The following is a 17,387-nucleotide window of genomic DNA, read 5'->3' as shown; positions in this document are numbered from 1 at the left end:
AGGGTTACTCACTTTTTGGAGGAGAACCCTGGGCAGGCATGCGGCAGTGAAGGAGAGGCAGACACAAGTTCCTCTGGGGCACACTCTGTAGATAGGGACCAGGCCTGATGGTATGTGAGGTGCCCTGGATGTTGCAGGTATTTTGAGTGCCTGAGGCAAGGTCCCTTTAAGGATCGTGACGCCAGTGCCTGTAACGGTGGCACACCGATTTATAGGAGTAGTAAATGAGTACACAGGTGGTATAGTGAACCAAACGTTGCTTTACTTTGAACAGTCCAACTTTGTACAGAAAGTTGATTATGCAGTCCCTTATATCACAGATGTCAACAGCAGGCTTACTTTCAATAATGGCAGGTATTAATCATGCAAGATACTCGGAGGGTAAACAGTCAATGCTTTGCAGTGCAATGCTGCTCTATCCCCACAGCTATTCTAGCTGGCTGGATCCCAAGGCCCGGATGCCTAAATGCTGGCTTTAATCCTTGGTAATATAATCTTCCTCCCGTATTGACCCTTGCTTCTATCTTATAGTACCTCTGCCTCTCAGCTTATTTCTCTGAGCTGGGTGTACTGTTCCTGTTGTGAGGGAAGCTGCAGGTTTCTCCCAGGAGGTAAATCCTTCTTCTCTTGGGGTGACTCTAATGAGCTAAGCCTAGCCTCAGGAGCTTCAGGTTGACTACATTACTCTTCTAGCCACCTAGAATGAACTAACTCTCCCCTGTCTGGGCCTACCTATATATACTTAGGGCTCTCTAGCTCCCTCTAACGTCTAGGAGGCTAAACTACACCCTAACAGGCCTGACACCCAACAGGGAAATGCACATTAAACATCACAGTAATGCAAAAGACATGTTAACCCTTGTGAAGTGCCCACCTTTACCTAGTGGGACACTAAACCAGCATGTCCAGACCCTAACAGCGGAGAACTACAACTCCCTGCATGTCCAGACCCTAACAGCGGAGAACTACAACTCCCAGCATGTCCAGACCCTAACAGCAGAGCACTACAACTCCCAGCATGTCCAGACCCTAACAGCAGAGCACTACAACTCCCAGCATGTCCAGACCCTAACAGCAGAGCACTACAACTCCCAGCATGTCCAGACCCTAACAGCAGAGCACTACAACTCCCAGCATGTCCAGACCCTAACAGCGGAGAACTACAACTCCCAGCATGTCCAGACCCTAACAGCGGAGAACTACAACTCCCAGCATGTCCAGACCCTAACAGCGGAGAACTACAACTCCCAGCATGTCCAGACCCTAACAGCGGAGAACTACAACTCCCAGCATGTCCAGACCCTAACAGCGGAGAACTACAACTCCCAGCATGTCCAGACCCTAACAGCGGAGAACTACAACTCCCAGCATGTCCAGACCCTAACAGCGGAGAACTACAACTCCCAGCATGTCCAGACCCTAACAGCAGAGCACTACAACTCCCAGCATGTCCAGACCCTAACAGCAGAGCACTACAACTCCCAGCATGTCCAGACCCTAACAGCCGAGCACTACAACTCTCAGCATGTCCAGACCCTAACAGCAGAGCACTACAACTCCCAGCATGTCCAGACCCTAACAGCGGAGAACTACAACTCCCAGCATGTCCAGACCCTAACAGCAGAGCACTACAACTCCCAGCATGTCCAGACCCTAACAGCAGAGCACTACAACTCCCAGCATGTCCAGACCCTAACAGCCGAGCACTACAACTCTCAGCATGTCCAGACCCTAACAGCAGAGCACTACAACTCCCAGCTGAGACAGAACTGAGGACAATCAAGTCACCTTGAGCCCCGCCCCTCATGTCACATGACCATCATCAAAAGCCTTTCTCCACAATTCATGCTCCTCACTGTTGAGCCACGCCCTTTCAAGCACTGACAGTGACGTCATCACGGGTTTTTCAGCTATAATCTCAACTGCTGATCCCCGCCCCTTGCACTGATCACATGACGGTGACATCACCCCAGGTCCTTCACCACCTCTTACTCTCCTGCTGAGCCCCACCCCCTGCACTGATCACATGACGGTGACATCACAGCAGGTCCTTCACCACCTCTTCTCCTCTCCACTGCTGAGCCCCTCCCCTAGACTTATCACATGACAGTGACATCACCCCAGGACCTTCACACCTCTTCTCCTCTCCTTAGCCCCGCCCCCTGAGCTGATCACATGACGGTGACGTCACCCCAGGTCCTTCAGCACCTCCTCTCTCCGCTGCTGAGCCCCGCCCCCTGATCACATGACGGTGACGTCACCCCAGGTCCTTCAGCTCCAGCAGTGCAGCAGATACTGGGCAGGTCCTGGTCGGTAGTCACTGCTGAGCCCCGCCCCCTGATCACATGACAGTGACGTCCCCTCAGGTCCTTCAGCTCGGGCAGTGCAGCAGATACTGGGCAGGTCCTGGTCGGTAGTCAGGGCTCTTGTTCTCTCTGGTATCAGCCATTCCTCCAGCCTGCAGGTAAGATGAGCTGTGAGGAGACAGTGTGGTGGAGAGCTCAGACATGTCACCTCTGGAGATTCTCCTCCATTACACACAAGGAATCCTTCTCCGCTCCTCAGCTTAGTATGATGGGGGAGGAGTAGTGGGGATAGTGGGGGTTGTCATCATTCGCTGGCCCCTGACTGTCCTGGTGCGGGGCCCCTGCCTCCAGGAGGAGAATGAATGGAGCGGGGCCCGGCCTGAGCTCAGCTCTCTCCAGTCTCTTCTCTAGGAGTTATGGACACAGCTGAGCACAGCCCAGAGGTGGGACCTGTATCTATCAGACATTTATCTCCTGTGGAGCCACCAGAGATCTCCATGTTGGGGCCCCTGGAATCCATGTGGTGGGGGCTCTGAGAAGCGGGGCCCCTCCAGGCTCAGGAAGTGCGGTTCTGGAGGTGACATCTGGTCTTGTCCCCTGGATGATTTCCTCTCCTCTTCTCATAAAGGCGCCTGCAGTACTAGAAGCCTCCAGCTCCTCCAGTTCTCTCCTCTTCTCCTGAATGACCACCAAGGATGGACAGGAAGGAGATCAGCAGAAGAATATTAGACCTCACCTTGGAGATCATCTCCCTGCTGAGCGGAGAGGTAAACGTTTCTAGATTTCTCTCCTCTTTATTGTATTCTGTAACAAGTCAGACATCGGGGAGGAGAATCCATCATAGGAAGTGATAGGAAGAGTCCAGGGTCCTGGAGAACGGCCTCCAGACCTTCCAAGTGATGGAGAACCTGAAGATCAGCCCCCAGTATGGTGAGTGATGGGTCATGTGACCAGTGACCAATAGTCATGTTGTAGGTGCCATGAGGAGGTAAGTAGGCACGTTGTACCAGGAGGAGAGGGCCGGAGGAGAGCACATGGCCCCTGAAGGGTTTATTCCCTAAGTGTCTCTCTCCATCCACAGGAGTACACAATAGTGAAGAAGACATCGGGGGACTGTGTGACTCCCATCATCCACCTCCAGGAGTCAGGAGGGCGGAGCAGGACCCCTCCCCCCATCACAGAGCCTCCCCCTCACCCCCTGATACATGAGCAGAAGATCTTAGAACTCACCCACAAGATGATGGAGCTGCTGACTGGAGAGGTGACACTGCTGGGAATGCTGGGAAATTCTCCAGTAACAGCACTGGAGGGGTCTGGGTGATGACGGTGTCATTGTGTTGTCAGGTTCCTATAAGGTGTCAGGACCTCACTGTCTATTTCTCCATGGAGGAGTGGGAGTATATAGAAGGACACAAGGATCTGTACAAGGAGGCCATGATGGAGGAGCACCAGCCTCTTATATCACAGGGTAAGAGCCGTCATGTGCAGTGTATACACGTGTGTGCAGTGACATGTAATGGAGGAGCACCAGCCTCTTATATCACAAGGTAAGAGCCGTCATGTGCAGTGTATACACGTGTGTGCAGTGACATGTAATGGAGGAGCACCAGCCTCTTATATCACAGGGTAAGAGCCGTCATGTGCAGTGTATACACGTGTGTGCAGTGACATGTAATGGAGGAGCTCCAGCCTCTTATATCACAAGGTAAGAGCCGACATGTGCAGTGTATACACGTGTGTGCAGTGACTTGTAATGGAGGAGCACCAGCCTCTTATATCACAAGGTAAGAGCCGTCATGTGCAGTGTGTACACGTGTGTGCAGTGACATGTAATGGAGGAGCACCAGCCTCTTATATCACAAGGTAAGAGCCGTCATGTGCAGTGTATACACGTGTGTGCAGTGACATGTAATGGAGGAGCACCAGCCTCTTATATCACAAGGTGAGACCCGTCATGTGCAGTGTATACACGTGTGTGCAGTGACATGTAATGGAGGAGCACCAGCCTCTTATATCACAAGGTAAGACCCGTCATGTGCAGTGTATACACGTGTGTGCAGTGACATGTAATGGAGGAGCACCAGCCTCTTATATCACAAGGTAAGAGCCGTCATGTGCAGTGTATACACGTGTGTGCAGTGACATGTAATGGAGGAGCACCAGCCTCTTATATCACAAGGTAAGAGCCGTCATGTGCAGTGTATACACGTGTGTGCAGTGACATGTAATGGAGGAGCACCAGCCTCTTATATCACAAGGTAAGACCCGTAATGTGCAGTGTATACACGTGTGTGCAGTGACATGTAATGGAGGAGCACCAGCCTCTTATATCACAGGGTAAGAGCCGTCATGTGCAGTGTATACACGTGTGTGCAGTGACATGTAATGGAGGAGCTCCAGCCTCTTATATCACAAGGTAAGACCCGTCATGTGCAGTGTATACACGTGTGTGCAGTGACATGTAATGGAGGACCACCAGCCTCTTATATCACAAGGTAAGAGCCGTCATGTGCAGTGTATACACGTGTGTGCAGTGACATGTAATGGAGGAGCACCAGCCTCCTATATCACAAGGTAAGAGCCGTCATGTGCAGTGTATACACGTGTGTGCAGTGACATGTAATGGAGGCCATGTGTTCAGTCACTGTGTGCTTGTGTCTCCACAGATGGATCCAGGAGGAGAAATCCCCCCGAGAGATGTCCCCGTCCTCTGTATTCCCAGGACTGTCCAGAGGAGAAGGTCCCAGAGGACCCTCAGGTAGATGATGGTAAAGGAATCTGTCAGCACTTACCTCTCACCAGTCCGGCTGCTGTGGGAGTCGTGCTCTTCTCAGCTGAATCAGATGCTGTTGGTCCCATCTCGATCGGTGGCCGCAATGTGGAGAAATCAGCGTTTTTCTAATGTGCAGATTGGCCCCTTGGTGCAATGAGGGCGGTGCCATTGCCCACTCGCTTGTAGTCCATGCCCCCCCACTATGACAGGGCCAGGCAGTGAAGATGTGATCCCGTCTGTCCCGAAGTCTCGCACCTGCGCGTTTGACTGAGCAGTCGTCACATGAATTCTGTATCTGCGACCTTCTTCACTGTACTGCAGCCGGAACCGCACAGGCGCGAGACTTCAGGACAGGCGCGAGACTTCAGGACAGGCGCGAGACTTCAGGACGGGCGCGAGACTTCAGGACAGGCGCGAGACTTCAGGACAGGCGCGGTTACGTCTTCTCTGCATGTTCCTGTCAAAGTTTTGGGGTGCAGGCTAGAAGCGAGTGAGAGAAGCACTTCGGTGCAATGATGCCACCCTTGTTGCACCAAGGGGCTAATTGGCATATTATAAAAACCTTGATTTCTCCCCATCGAGATGGGACCAACAGCATCTGATTGGGCTGAGAAGGTCACGTCTCCCACATCAGCTGGATTCCCTGAGACGTGTGAGGTGACGTCTCCCCAGGATCTGACCGCACAGTGACTGTATCCAAGTCCATCTTACTTCATGTCTCTTATCGTTTAGGATGAAAATCTGATTGATATCAAGATTATCGTTAAAGATGAACCTGAAGAGGAGACGGATGTAATGGACGATCTGCAATGTGAGGAGGGGGAGACCTTCACTGGTCATCTGGATACTACTCCCATCATCTAATCATCACATGTAATAATCTGTCACTGTGTTTCCTACAGATGGACTCATAGAAGGAAATCCACCAGAGAGATGTCCCCAAGAAGAGTGGATGATGGACGATCCCCCGTGTAAGAGTGAGGTGGAGGAGGACGCTCCAGGAGATGTCACCACAGGTAAGGAATCATGAATGGAGAAAGTGACTTCAGATTCTGTCCTGGTGCCTTCAGGGCATTAATATCGAAATCCCAGAAAACTCCTTTAAGACGCCTGAAAAAAACAAAGTGTAGCAGCACAACGGAAAAACGATAAATCCCGCCCCTTGATGTGGTGGTGCCAGCCGTGTTGGGGGTCAGTCCTGAACTCCCCCAGATATAGATGCTCTTGTAAAGGAAACCGCAGCGCTCTCCAGCCTTGAATTTCCAAAGGTTTATTCACCAGCAAAAATGCAACGTTTCGACCTGTGTGGTCTTTTTTAAGCAACTTGGGGGGGGGGGGGGGGGTGCTGCAGTTTCCTTTAAGACCCCCTCATGAGGTGAAATAAACATAGAGGGCGGACACAATATGGCAGATATATACAAACAGAAGGGGAAGAGAACGCCCACAGTGGGGTCAAAGTGCAACTCAATAAGTTTATTAAAAAACAGACTCAAAGTGAGACCAAACAGTTAAAAGACCCCAGAATATCACATCCGGCCATAACAGGGCTCGGGGATAGCCGGTATCTCGAGGCCGCGATTGTCCGTTGACCCGTCAGTCTCATGCGCCTCCACATGTTGTAAACTGTTTTATCAAAGGTTAAAAAGACACAAATATTAGAAATTCATATCTCCCCTTTCCCGTATAAAAAATAAACACACCCTAAGGGTCCATTCACACGTCCGTATGTGTTTTGCGGATCCGAAAAACACGGACACCGGCAATGTGCGTTCTGCATTTTGCGGACCGCACATCGCCGTCACTTATAGAAAATTGCGGACAAGAATAGGACATGTTCTATTTTTTTGCGGAACAGAAGTGCGGATCTGCAAATGCGGATGCGGACAGCACATTCCGGCCCCATTGAAAATTAATGGGTCCGCACCCATTCTGCAATTTTGCGGACGTGTGAATGGACCCTAAAAGGCGTCGCCGTCGCCGCGTCTGAAAATGTCCAAAATAATAAAATATAAAAGTGATTTTCCGGCACAGTGAAAGCTGTAAACGAAGAGAAACGTCTGGCTCTGTTGTTTATCACGTTGCTTCTCCCAAAAACTGAATAAAAAGTGACCAAAAAGTTGTGTGTCCCCCAAAATGAAGTAAAGCTCCCCCCGCAGAAGATTCGGTCTCCCGCCGCTCTGTAGACGAGACCATAAGAAAGTTCTGGCGGTCAGAAGGCGATGCGAAGTAGTGACACATGATAAACGTGACATCGCCGCTCTCGTACTGACCGCAGAATAACCTCCTAACGTCATAGCGAATACCATAAGAACAAAAAGCAGAAGACAATGGAGCAAATGCATATATTTCGTGTCCATGTCACTGGGGGACACAGGACAGACCATGGGGCACAGCGGCTGCCACTAGGAGTCCCTCCGCCCACCAGCTCTACCTATCTGCTTTCCAAGGTTTGCAGAAATGTTTCTCCATTCTCTGCTGCCCGGGTGATGGCTCCCTAGGACATCCGCTTATTACTCCTTTTTGTGAGGCTCTGGTGGCCGGCTGCTCTCTTTCCACAGTACACGCAGCATCAGGGCCACTGGAGGAGGAGCAGGACCATGAAGGACAGAAGCTTCCTGCCACTGGAGCTGCAGCCTCGCAGAGGCCGGGGCCTCCTTCCTGACACTGATTCTTTCCCCCACTGCCTGACTCCACATCTTCTCCTCCTTCCTCCACACCTCACTTCTAGACATCAGTGATCTTTCTTGACGGCCTGCATCTTACAGGGACTCTGCAGCTACTCTTCTATGTTCTTGGGGCGACGCCACTATAGACCGGATAGGATCGCTCAAGCTATCCTCAACTCTTCCTGCAGGCATAGCAAGTTAACCTCTTCTTTGCCATGTCAGAAGTCAGGGAAGAAGCCCGTCTGCATCCTCCCCTGAGGGAATCTGCGTCTGATGCATCCTCTAGAGAACAGGTCCTCTCAGAAGATGAGGTTTCTGATGCAGAGCATGTTCTAGACGATAAGCAGTCATCCAAAATCTCCTCTATGATTGACAGCCTGATTTTGGCAGTTGTTGATACCCTCTTGGAATCCTATTCCGCCCAAGAAGGGTTCTCATTTTGGCGCTCAAGGTGCTCTCCAAAGGTTTTTCCGAACCACTCCTATTTGATTCCTTTCTGTCTAAAGAGTAGAACTCCCCTTATGGATGCTTTGCTAAAACGTCTGGACCTCTTATACCCATTTCCCAAGGATCTCGTTAAAAAGTGGTCCTCACCTCCCATCATAGACTCTCCAGTTTTGCCACCTGACTAGACATATCGCTCTACCCATGGCGGCTGCAACTACATTCTCTGACCTAAGAGACAGAAAGCTGGAGTCCTTTTCTAAGTCTTCCTTTGAAGCCATTGGGGCAGCTTTCCACCCCGTCTTTGCTTCTACTTGGGCAGCAAGGACACCGCAGAATGGGCTTCCAGTCTCCTCAGTGGTATCCTCATAGGCAAATCTCCAAAGGAACCTGGAGATGTTACCCGACAGATTTTCTGTGGAAGCAGCCAGATTAATGACTCGCTTTTCACTACTAATCTACATGGCCTACTCGCCATGTACAGGATTCTGTGGCTTTCCTATTGGTCCACGGACGATTAAAAAAAAAGCACTCCTAGCCCTTCCATTCGCCTCTTCTTGAAGTCTGTTGAGGAGATCATTTCTAATCTCAGCGAGGGGCAGGAGCATCCATCTGCCACAGAACAGGTCAGCACGTTCCAACCTTGCAGACCTTATTTTCGCTCCTTATGCCGTTTTCCCAGCTCTAGGTCTTGGGAACACAAGACTTATCATCAGAAGCAGAATAAGATGCAGATGTTTAACCCCCATCTTCGCACCTCCAAGCCTTCTCCTCAAAGTCCGTCTCCACATGATGCTCAGCCCCCATCCAAGCCAGCTTGGGTGAGTGGGTGGGTGCGGGGGGTTGTGTATCTGGGACATCTGACTTACCAATGTTTCAGATGGTACAGGAAGTCATCTGGGATGAAAACAAACTACAATTGTCTTCCACCCCCCCCCTTGTTGTTTTTTGGACTGCTCGTCCATCCTCCCAGCCAAGGCTTCACTCTGCTTCAAGCCATTCGGATGCTCCTATTCCAAGACATAATTGTCCTGGTACCAGAAAATGAACAGTTCCAGTGTTTCTATTCCAACCTGTTTGTGGTGCCCAAAAATGGCAATGGCGATCCCCTGATTCTGGATCTCAAGTGCAATACCCCAGTGGGGCACAGATCAAAGGGTTAATTACTGCTGAAATTGTTAATTTTCAGTTACCAAGTTAAATGCTGTGTATGGTTAAAAACATTAATTTTCCATGTATTATGTCACCTCAGTGGCAATATTGTGGCAAGTACCTGGTTAAAGTCTGTTTTACTAGCTAGGTTATCAGGGTGATAGACCAGGGTCTGCCTCCAGTTACTGATTTGGACAGTTTAGTGTGAGCAAAGTTGCAGGAAAATGAGTATGTCTCTGCAGACAAGGCCTCAAGTTCCAGGGAACTGCTACCTCTGAGAGTTCAACTGTCCAAACAATGGTTTCTTCATCTGAGTACTCCTGAAAAGAAGAGAAGAGCCATCTTTACAGGACATCTCCTTGTGTCTCCTTTCTTAGTGGGTGACCTTCCTGGTTGCCGTCACGTCTTTCCATAGGGTTTCTGAGTTGGTGGTCTTGTCTAGTCGCTCACACATCTTGGTCCTTCATCAAGACAAGGTCGTCCTCTGGCCAGTTCCTTCCATTTTACTACAGGTCACAGGGTTTTATCTCCTCCTGCCTTCTTTCTGCCCTTCCCCCATCTGATCCTATGATCCGAATCTCTCTTTCTCAGACAGCTTCCTTTGTCATTCTTGAAGGTCCCAGGAAGGGTGTTTCAGCCTCAAAATCCACCCCCTTCTTCTGAAATCGTTTGTCTATAGTTGAGGCGTACCACTCTAAAGGGACCATGGCTCACTCTAGCCATTCTGTAGAAGTCTCATGGTCTGTGTGTCACCAAGCGCCCGATCTTCAGGTGTGTAATAACACTACCTGATCTTCTCTCTATTGTGTGCCCATTTCGATGGTCTTGCACTCCTATTTACATGCTTTTCATTCCACACTGGAGACTGTTTTGGGACCTCACATGGTCCTTTCCAACAACAGAACAATTACTCAAATACCGACTTCAGAATTAAAGCAAACCCTTGTGGATTTTGGGGCCTCCCATTTTTTCCATAAGATTTTAAGATACAATCTCTTGATTGCAGAAGCTTTAAGGTGCTAAAACATAAGAAATGCCCCCAAAAGGCCCCATTTTGGAAAGTCAACCTCAAGGAGTTAATGTAGGAATGCAGTGAGCGTTTTGCAACAAGTTTATCATAGAATTTATAAGCACTGAGGCATCAAAATAATAATTGACATGTTAACGATAATATGTAGTTTTAGCACAACATTTTAAAATGCTACAAGGATTAACAGGTAAAAAAGGACCCCCAAAATTGTTACAGCATTTCATCTGAGTGCGGTAACACCCATGTGTGGTTGTAATGTGCTGTTTGGGCACATAGCAGAGCTCAGCAGGGAAGGAGCACCACTTTTGAAATACAGATTTTGAAATACAGATTTTACTGGAGTGACCATGTCAAACCTGAAATGCCCCTGAAAGACATAACTCTGTTTTTAAAACTACACCCCGCACCAAAGAAGTCATCTAGGGGTGTAGTGATGGTTTGACCCCCACAGGTGTTTCATAGAACAAATTAACATTAGAAATTAACATTTTTTCATTTTTTTCTAAGAGTAAGTTGCTTTAGCCTCAAATTTTTCCTTTTTACAAAGGTTAACCACCTCAGCCCCCAGTGCTTAAACACCCTGAAAGACCAGGCCACTTTTTACACTTCTGACCTACACTACTTTCACCGTTTATTGCTCGGTCATGCAACTTACCACCCAAATGAATTTTACCTCCTTTTCTTCTCACTAATAGAGCTTTCATTTGGTGGTATTTCATTGCTGCTGACATTTTTACTTTTTTTGTTATTAATCGAAATTTAACGATTTTTTTGCAAAAAAATGACATTTTTCACTTTCAGTTGTAAAATTTTGCAAAAAAAACGACATCCATATAGAAATTTTGCTCTAAATTTATAGTTCTACATGTCTTTGATAAAAAAAAAATGTTTGGGTAAAAAAAAAATGGTTTGGGTAAAAGTTATAGCGTTTACAAACTATGGTACAAAAATGTGAATTTCCGCTTTTTGAAGCAGCTCTGACTTTCTGAGCACCTGTCATGTTTCCTGAGGTTCTATAATGCCCAGACAGTACAAACACCCCACAAATGACCCCATTTCTGAAAGTACACACCCTAAGGTATTCGCTGATGGGCATAGTGAGTTCATAGAACTTTTTATTTTTTGTCACAAGTTAGCGGAAAAAGATGATTTTTTTTTTTTTTTTTTCTTACAAAGTCTCATATTCCACTAACTTGTGACAAAAAATAAAAACTTCTATGAACTCGCTATGCCCATCAGCGAATACCTTGGGGTCTCTTCTTTCCAAAATGGGGTCACTTGTGGGGTAGTTCTACTGCCCTGGCATTCTAGGGGCCCAAATGTGTGGTAAGGAGTTTGAAATCAAATTCTGTAAAAAATGACCTGTGAAATCCGAAAGGTGCTCTTTGGAATATGGGCCCCTTTGCCCACCTAGGCTGCAAAAAAGTGTCACACATCTGGTATCTCCGTACTCAGGAGAAGGTGGGGAATGTGTTTTGGGGTGTCATTTTATATATACCCATGCTGGGTGAGAGAAATATCTTGGCAAAAGACAACTTTTCCCATTTTTTTTATACAAAGTTGGCATTTGACCAAGATATTTATCTCACCCAGCATGGGTATATGTAAAATGACACCCCAAAACACATTCCCCAACTTCTCCTGAGTACGGCGATACCAGATGTGTGACACTTTTTTGCAGCCTAGATGCGCAAAGGTGCCCAAATTCCTTTTAGGAGGGCATTTTTAGACATTTGGATACCAGACTTCTTCTCACGCTTTGGGGCCCCTAGAATGCCAGGGCAGTATAAATACCCCACATGTGACCCAATTTTGGAAAGAAGACACCCCAAGGTATTCAATGAGGGGCATGGCGAGTTCATAGAAATTTTTTTTTTTTGGCACAAGTTAGCGGAAATTGATATTTTTAATTTTTTTCTCACAAAGTCTCCCGTTCCGCTAACTTGGGACAAAAATTTCAATCTTTCATGGACTCAATATGCCCCTCACGGAATACCTGGGGGTGTCTTCTTTCCGAAATGGGGTCACATGTGGGGTATTTATACTGCCCTGGCATTCTAGGGGCCCTAAAGCGTGAGAAGAAGTCTGGAATATAAATGTCTAAAAAATTTTACGCATTTGGATTCCGTGAGGGGTATGGTGAGTTCATGTGAGATTTTATTTTTTGACACAAGTTAGTGGAATATGAGACTTTGTAAGAAAAAAAAAAAAATTCTGCTAACTTGGGCCAAAAAAATGTCTGAATGGAGCCTTACAGGGGGGGGGGGGGGGGGGGATCAATGACAGGGGGGTGATCAATGACAGGGGGGTGATCAATGACAGGGGGGTGATCAATGACAGGGGGGTTGATCAATGACAGGGGGGTGATCAGGGAGTCTATATGGGGTGATCACCACAGTCATTGATCATGCCCCTGTAAGGCTTCATTCAGACGTCCGGATGCGTTTTGCGGATCCGATCCATCTATCAGTGCATCCGTAAAAATCATGCGGACATCTGAATGGAGCTTTACAGGGGGGTAATCAATGACAGGGGGGTGATCACCACAGTCATTGATCATGCCCCTGTAAGGCTTCATTCAGACGACCTGATGCGTTTTGCGGATCCGATCCATGTATCAGTGCATCCGTAAAAATCATGCGGACATCTGAATGGAGCTTTACAGGGGGGTAATCAATGACAGGGGGGTGATCAATGACAGGGGGGTGATCAGGGAGTCTATATGGGGTGATCACCACAGTCATTGATCACGCCCCTGTAAGGCTTCATTCAGACGTCCGGATGCGTTTTGCGGATCCGATCCATCTATCAGTGGATCCGTAAAAATCATGCGGACGTCTGAATGGAGCTTTACAGGGGGTTGATCAATGACAGGGGGGTAATCAATGACAGGGGGGTGATCAGGGAGTCTATATGGGGTGATCAGGGGTGATTAGGGGTGATCAGGGGCTAATAAGGGGTTAATAAGTGACGGGGGGGGGGTGTAGTGTAGTGTAGTGGTGCTTGGTGCTACTTTACTGAGCTACCTGTGTCCTCTGGTGGTCGATCTAAACAAAGGGGACCACCAGAGGACCAGGTAGCAGGTATATTAGACGCTGTTATCAAAACAGCGTCTAATATACCTGTTAGGGGTTAAAAAAAACACATCTCCAGCCTGCCAGCGAACGATCGCCGCTGGCAGGCTGGAGATCAACTCTCTTACCTTCCGTTCCTGTGAGCGCGCGCGCCTGTGTGCGCGCGTTCACAGGAAGTCTCGCGTTTCGCGAGATGACGCGTATATGCGTGACTGTGCGCAGCGCTGCCACCTCCGGAACGCGATCCTGCGTTAGGCGGTCCGGAGGTGGTTAAAAGGAGAAAAAAGCACCATGTACTGTATTTATTTGCACTATAAGACGCACCCCCCCCCCCCCCCCCCCCCCCAGCATTCGCCTTCTAAGACACACTGGCATGGGGGGGGGGGATGCCAGTGTGTCTTATAAGGCGAATGCTGCCATTTTTACCCTGGTGACGCTGATACATCGCCAACCGCTATGCTGCACAGCGCGGCCTGCGATGTATCAGCGGGGAGGGAGGAGGGGCTGGAGGCCGGCAAGTGATGTTGGAATTGCGGCGGGGCCCGGTGCAGTCACTGTACTCTATTACACCGGGCCCTGCTCACCGCAGTCTTTATATGTAAAGTGTAGACATGGGAGGTTTGTTAAAGTATGGCCATCCTCTACAGTAGTAGCGCAATCCTCTGTAGTACTCACTATGAAACTCCAATAGCAGGCAGGCCGGGAACGTAACTTCACTACGTCATGCGCCTGCTCCTCCCACTTTATGAATGAAGCAGGCGGAGCAGGCGCGTGACGTTATGCTCCCGGCCTGCCTGCTACTGGAGTTTGGGGGTCAGTATTCACACAGGGACACTGTTATGGGGGGAAGGGAGATCTGTGGATGATGCTATATATGTGTCATCCACAGATCCCCCCCCCCCATAACAGTGTCATCCACAGATCCCCCCCCCCATAGCAGTGTCATCCACAGATCCCCCCCCCATAGCAGTGTCATCCACAGATCCCCCCCATAGCAGTGTCATCCACAGATCCCCCCCATAGCAGTGTCATCCACAGATCCCCCCTCATAGCAGTGTCATCCACAGATCCCCCCTCATAGCAGTGTCATCCACAGATCACCCCTCATAGCAGTGTCATCCACAGATCCCCCCCATAGCAGTGTCATCCACAGATCCCCCCCATAGCAGTGTCATCCACAGATCCCCCCCATAGCAGTGTCATCCACAGATCCCCCCCCATAGCAGTGTCATCCACAGATCCCCCCCCATAGCAGTGTCATCCACAGATCCCCCCCATAGCAGTGTCATCCACAGATCCCCCCCATAGCAGTGTCATCCACAGATCCCCCCCATAGCAGTGTCATCCACAGACCCCCCCCATAGCAGTGTCATCCACAGATCCCCCCCATAGCAGTGTCATCCACAGATCCCCCCCCATAGCAGTGTCATCCACAGATCCCCCCCCATAGCAGTGTCATCCACAGATCCCCCCCATAGCAGTGTCATCCACAGATCCCCCCCATAGCAGTGTCATCCACAGATCCCCCCAATAGCAGTGTCATCCACAGATCCCCCCCATAGCAGTGTCATCCACAGATCCCCCCCATAGCAGTGTCATCCACAGATCCCCCCCCTAGCAGTGTCATCCACAGATCCCCCCCATAGCAGTGTCATCCACAGATCCCCCCCATAGCAGTGTCATCCACAGATCCCCCCCCATAGCAGTGTCATCCACAGATCCCCCCCATAGCAGTGTCATCCACAGATCCCCCCCATAGCAGTGTCATCCACAGATCCCCCCCATAGCAGTGTCATCCACAGATCCCCCCCATAGCAGTGTCATCCACAGATCCCCCCCATAGCAGTGTCATCCACAGATCCCCCCCATAGCAGTGTCATCCACAGATCCCCCCCATAGCAGTGTCATCCACAGATCCCCCCCATAGCAGTGTCATCCACAGATCCCCCCCCATAGCAGTGTCATCCACAGATCCCCCCCCATAGCAGTGTCATCCACAGATCCCCCCCCCATAGCAGTGTCATCCACAGATCCCCCCCATAGCAGTGTCATCCACAGATCCCCCCATAGCAGTGTCACACAGATCCCCCCCATAGCAGTGTCATCCACAGATCCCCCCCATAGCAGTGTCATCCACAGATCCCCCCCATAGCAGTGTCATCCACAGATCCCCCCCATAGCAGTGTCATCCACAGATCCCCCCATAGCAGTGTCATCCACAGATCCCCCCATAGCAGTGTCATCCACAGATCCCCCCATAGCAGTGTCATCCACAGATCCCCCCATAGCAGTGTCATCCACAGATCCCCCCCATAGCAGTGTCATCCACAGATCCCCCCCATAGCAGTGTCACCCATAGATCCCCCATAACAGTGTCACCCACAGATTCCCCATAACAGTGTCATCCACAGACCCCCTCCATAACAGTGTCATCCACAGATCCCCCCCAGAAGTGGTTTGAAAACAAAATAACACATATTCCAATTTTTTTTCTTCACAGAAAAGCCCAGCAAGAATTCTGAGGGAAAGTTCATGTTGTCATTAAATTATAAAGCTGAAGATGAGCACATCATGCAGCGCTCTGCCACGGAGAACCTCATTCCCGTTAATGTATATCCAGAACTTTACAGTACAGATCTATCATATAATCCCCTTAATTATGAGGAACCTTCTCCTGACCAATCGCACAATATTACCACACATACAAATCTGAAAGGGAGTGAAAGATTTCATTGTGGTAAAGAGTTCACAAAAAGCTCAGGTTTTCCTACACACAAAAGAATTCACGCAGGAGAGAAAACATATCAATGTTCAGTATGTGGGAAATATTTTACATATAAATCATATCTTGTTAGACATGAGAGAATTCACACAGGAGTGAAGCCGTATTCATGTTCAGTATGTGGGAAATGTTTTACAATTAAATCAAATCTTGTTATACATGAGAGAAATCACACAGGAGAGAAGCCGTATTCATGTTCAGAATGTGAGAAATGTTTTACAGTTAAATCAACTCTTCTTAGACATCAGAAATTTCACACAGGAGAGAAGCCATATTCTTGTTCAGAATGTGGGAAATGCTTTATAAATAAATCAAATCTGGTTAATCATGCTAGAAGTCACACAGGAAAGAAACCATATTCATGTTCAGAATGTGGGAAATGTTTTACAGATAAATCATATCTTGTTATACATGAGAGAAGTCACACAGGAGAGAAGCCGTATTCATGTTCAGAATGTGGGAAATGTTTTACAATTAAATCAAATCTTGTTATACATGAGAGAAATCACACAGGAGAGAAGCCGTATTCATGTTCAGAATGTGAGAAATGTTTTACAGTTAAATCAACTCTTCTTAGACATCAGAAATTTCACACAGGAGAGAAGCCATATTCTTGTTCAGAATGTGGGAAATGTTTTAAACAAAAATCAGAACTTGTTACACATGAGAGACGACACACAGGAGAGAAGCCATATTCATGTTCAGAATGTGGGAAATGCTTTACACAAAAATCAGAACTTGTTACTCATGAGAGACGACACACAGGAGAGAAGCCATATTTATGTTCAGAATGTGGGAAATGTTTTACAGATAAATCAAATCTTGCTAAGCATAAGAGACAACACACAGGAGAAAAGCCATATTCATGTTCAGAATGTGGGAAATGCTTTTCAGATAAATCAAATCTTGTTAAGCATAAGAGAAGTCACAGAGCAGAGAAGCCATATTCATGTTGAGAATGTGGGAAAAGTTTTATACAAAAATTAGATCTTGGTTTCACATATGAATTATCTGATTTCTACTATTTTCACATATTTTAGCATATCAGGTTATTCATTAATCTTAAAGGCTCAATAAGAAGGTTTATTTTTGGAAGTAACTATCCCAGATCTCCTAGATAACCGAATTATATTTCCTTGAGGTCACTGTGACCAGGTCCA

The 17,387-nt window shown here is 48.3% G+C and overlaps 2 protein-coding genes across 3 annotated transcripts in view; both read left to right on the top strand.

The window, feature by feature from the left end:
- The first annotated feature begins 5,029 nt into the window (after positions 1–5,029).
- Positions 5,030–17,387, top strand: part of LOC120991971 (zinc finger protein OZF-like) — a 576,950-nt gene continuing 564,592 nt past the window's right edge. The window contains exons 1-3 of one of the 2 annotated variants that reach the window (XM_040420733.1): positions 5,030–5,064; positions 5,812–5,890; positions 5,982–6,095. In XM_040420733.1, the coding sequence (XP_040276667.1) occupies positions 5,875–5,890; positions 5,982–6,095 (130 nt within the window). In that variant the 5' untranslated portion in view covers positions 5,030–5,064; positions 5,812–5,874. Of the gene's footprint in view, positions 5,065–5,811; positions 5,891–5,981; positions 6,096–17,387 lie in introns of those variants that run through there. The other variant, XM_040420732.1, reaches the window with a different exon arrangement.
- On the top strand, positions 15,946–17,329 carry LOC120991979 (oocyte zinc finger protein XlCOF6.1-like). The gene has a single exon (XM_040420742.1). It carries the CDS (start codon positions 15,978–15,980, stop codon positions 17,181–17,183), a length of 1,206 nt encoding a protein of 401 aa, XP_040276676.1. The 5' UTR covers positions 15,946–15,977; the 3' UTR covers positions 17,184–17,329.

The sequence above is a fragment of the Bufo bufo genome, chromosome 2 (genome assembly GCF_905171765.1).
Source record: "Bufo bufo chromosome 2, aBufBuf1.1, whole genome shotgun sequence".
Classification (NCBI taxonomy): Eukaryota; Metazoa; Chordata; class Amphibia; order Anura; family Bufonidae; genus Bufo; species Bufo bufo.
The sequence above is the reverse complement of the archived record's forward strand: the minus strand, read 5'-3'. Positions and strand labels throughout refer to the sequence as shown.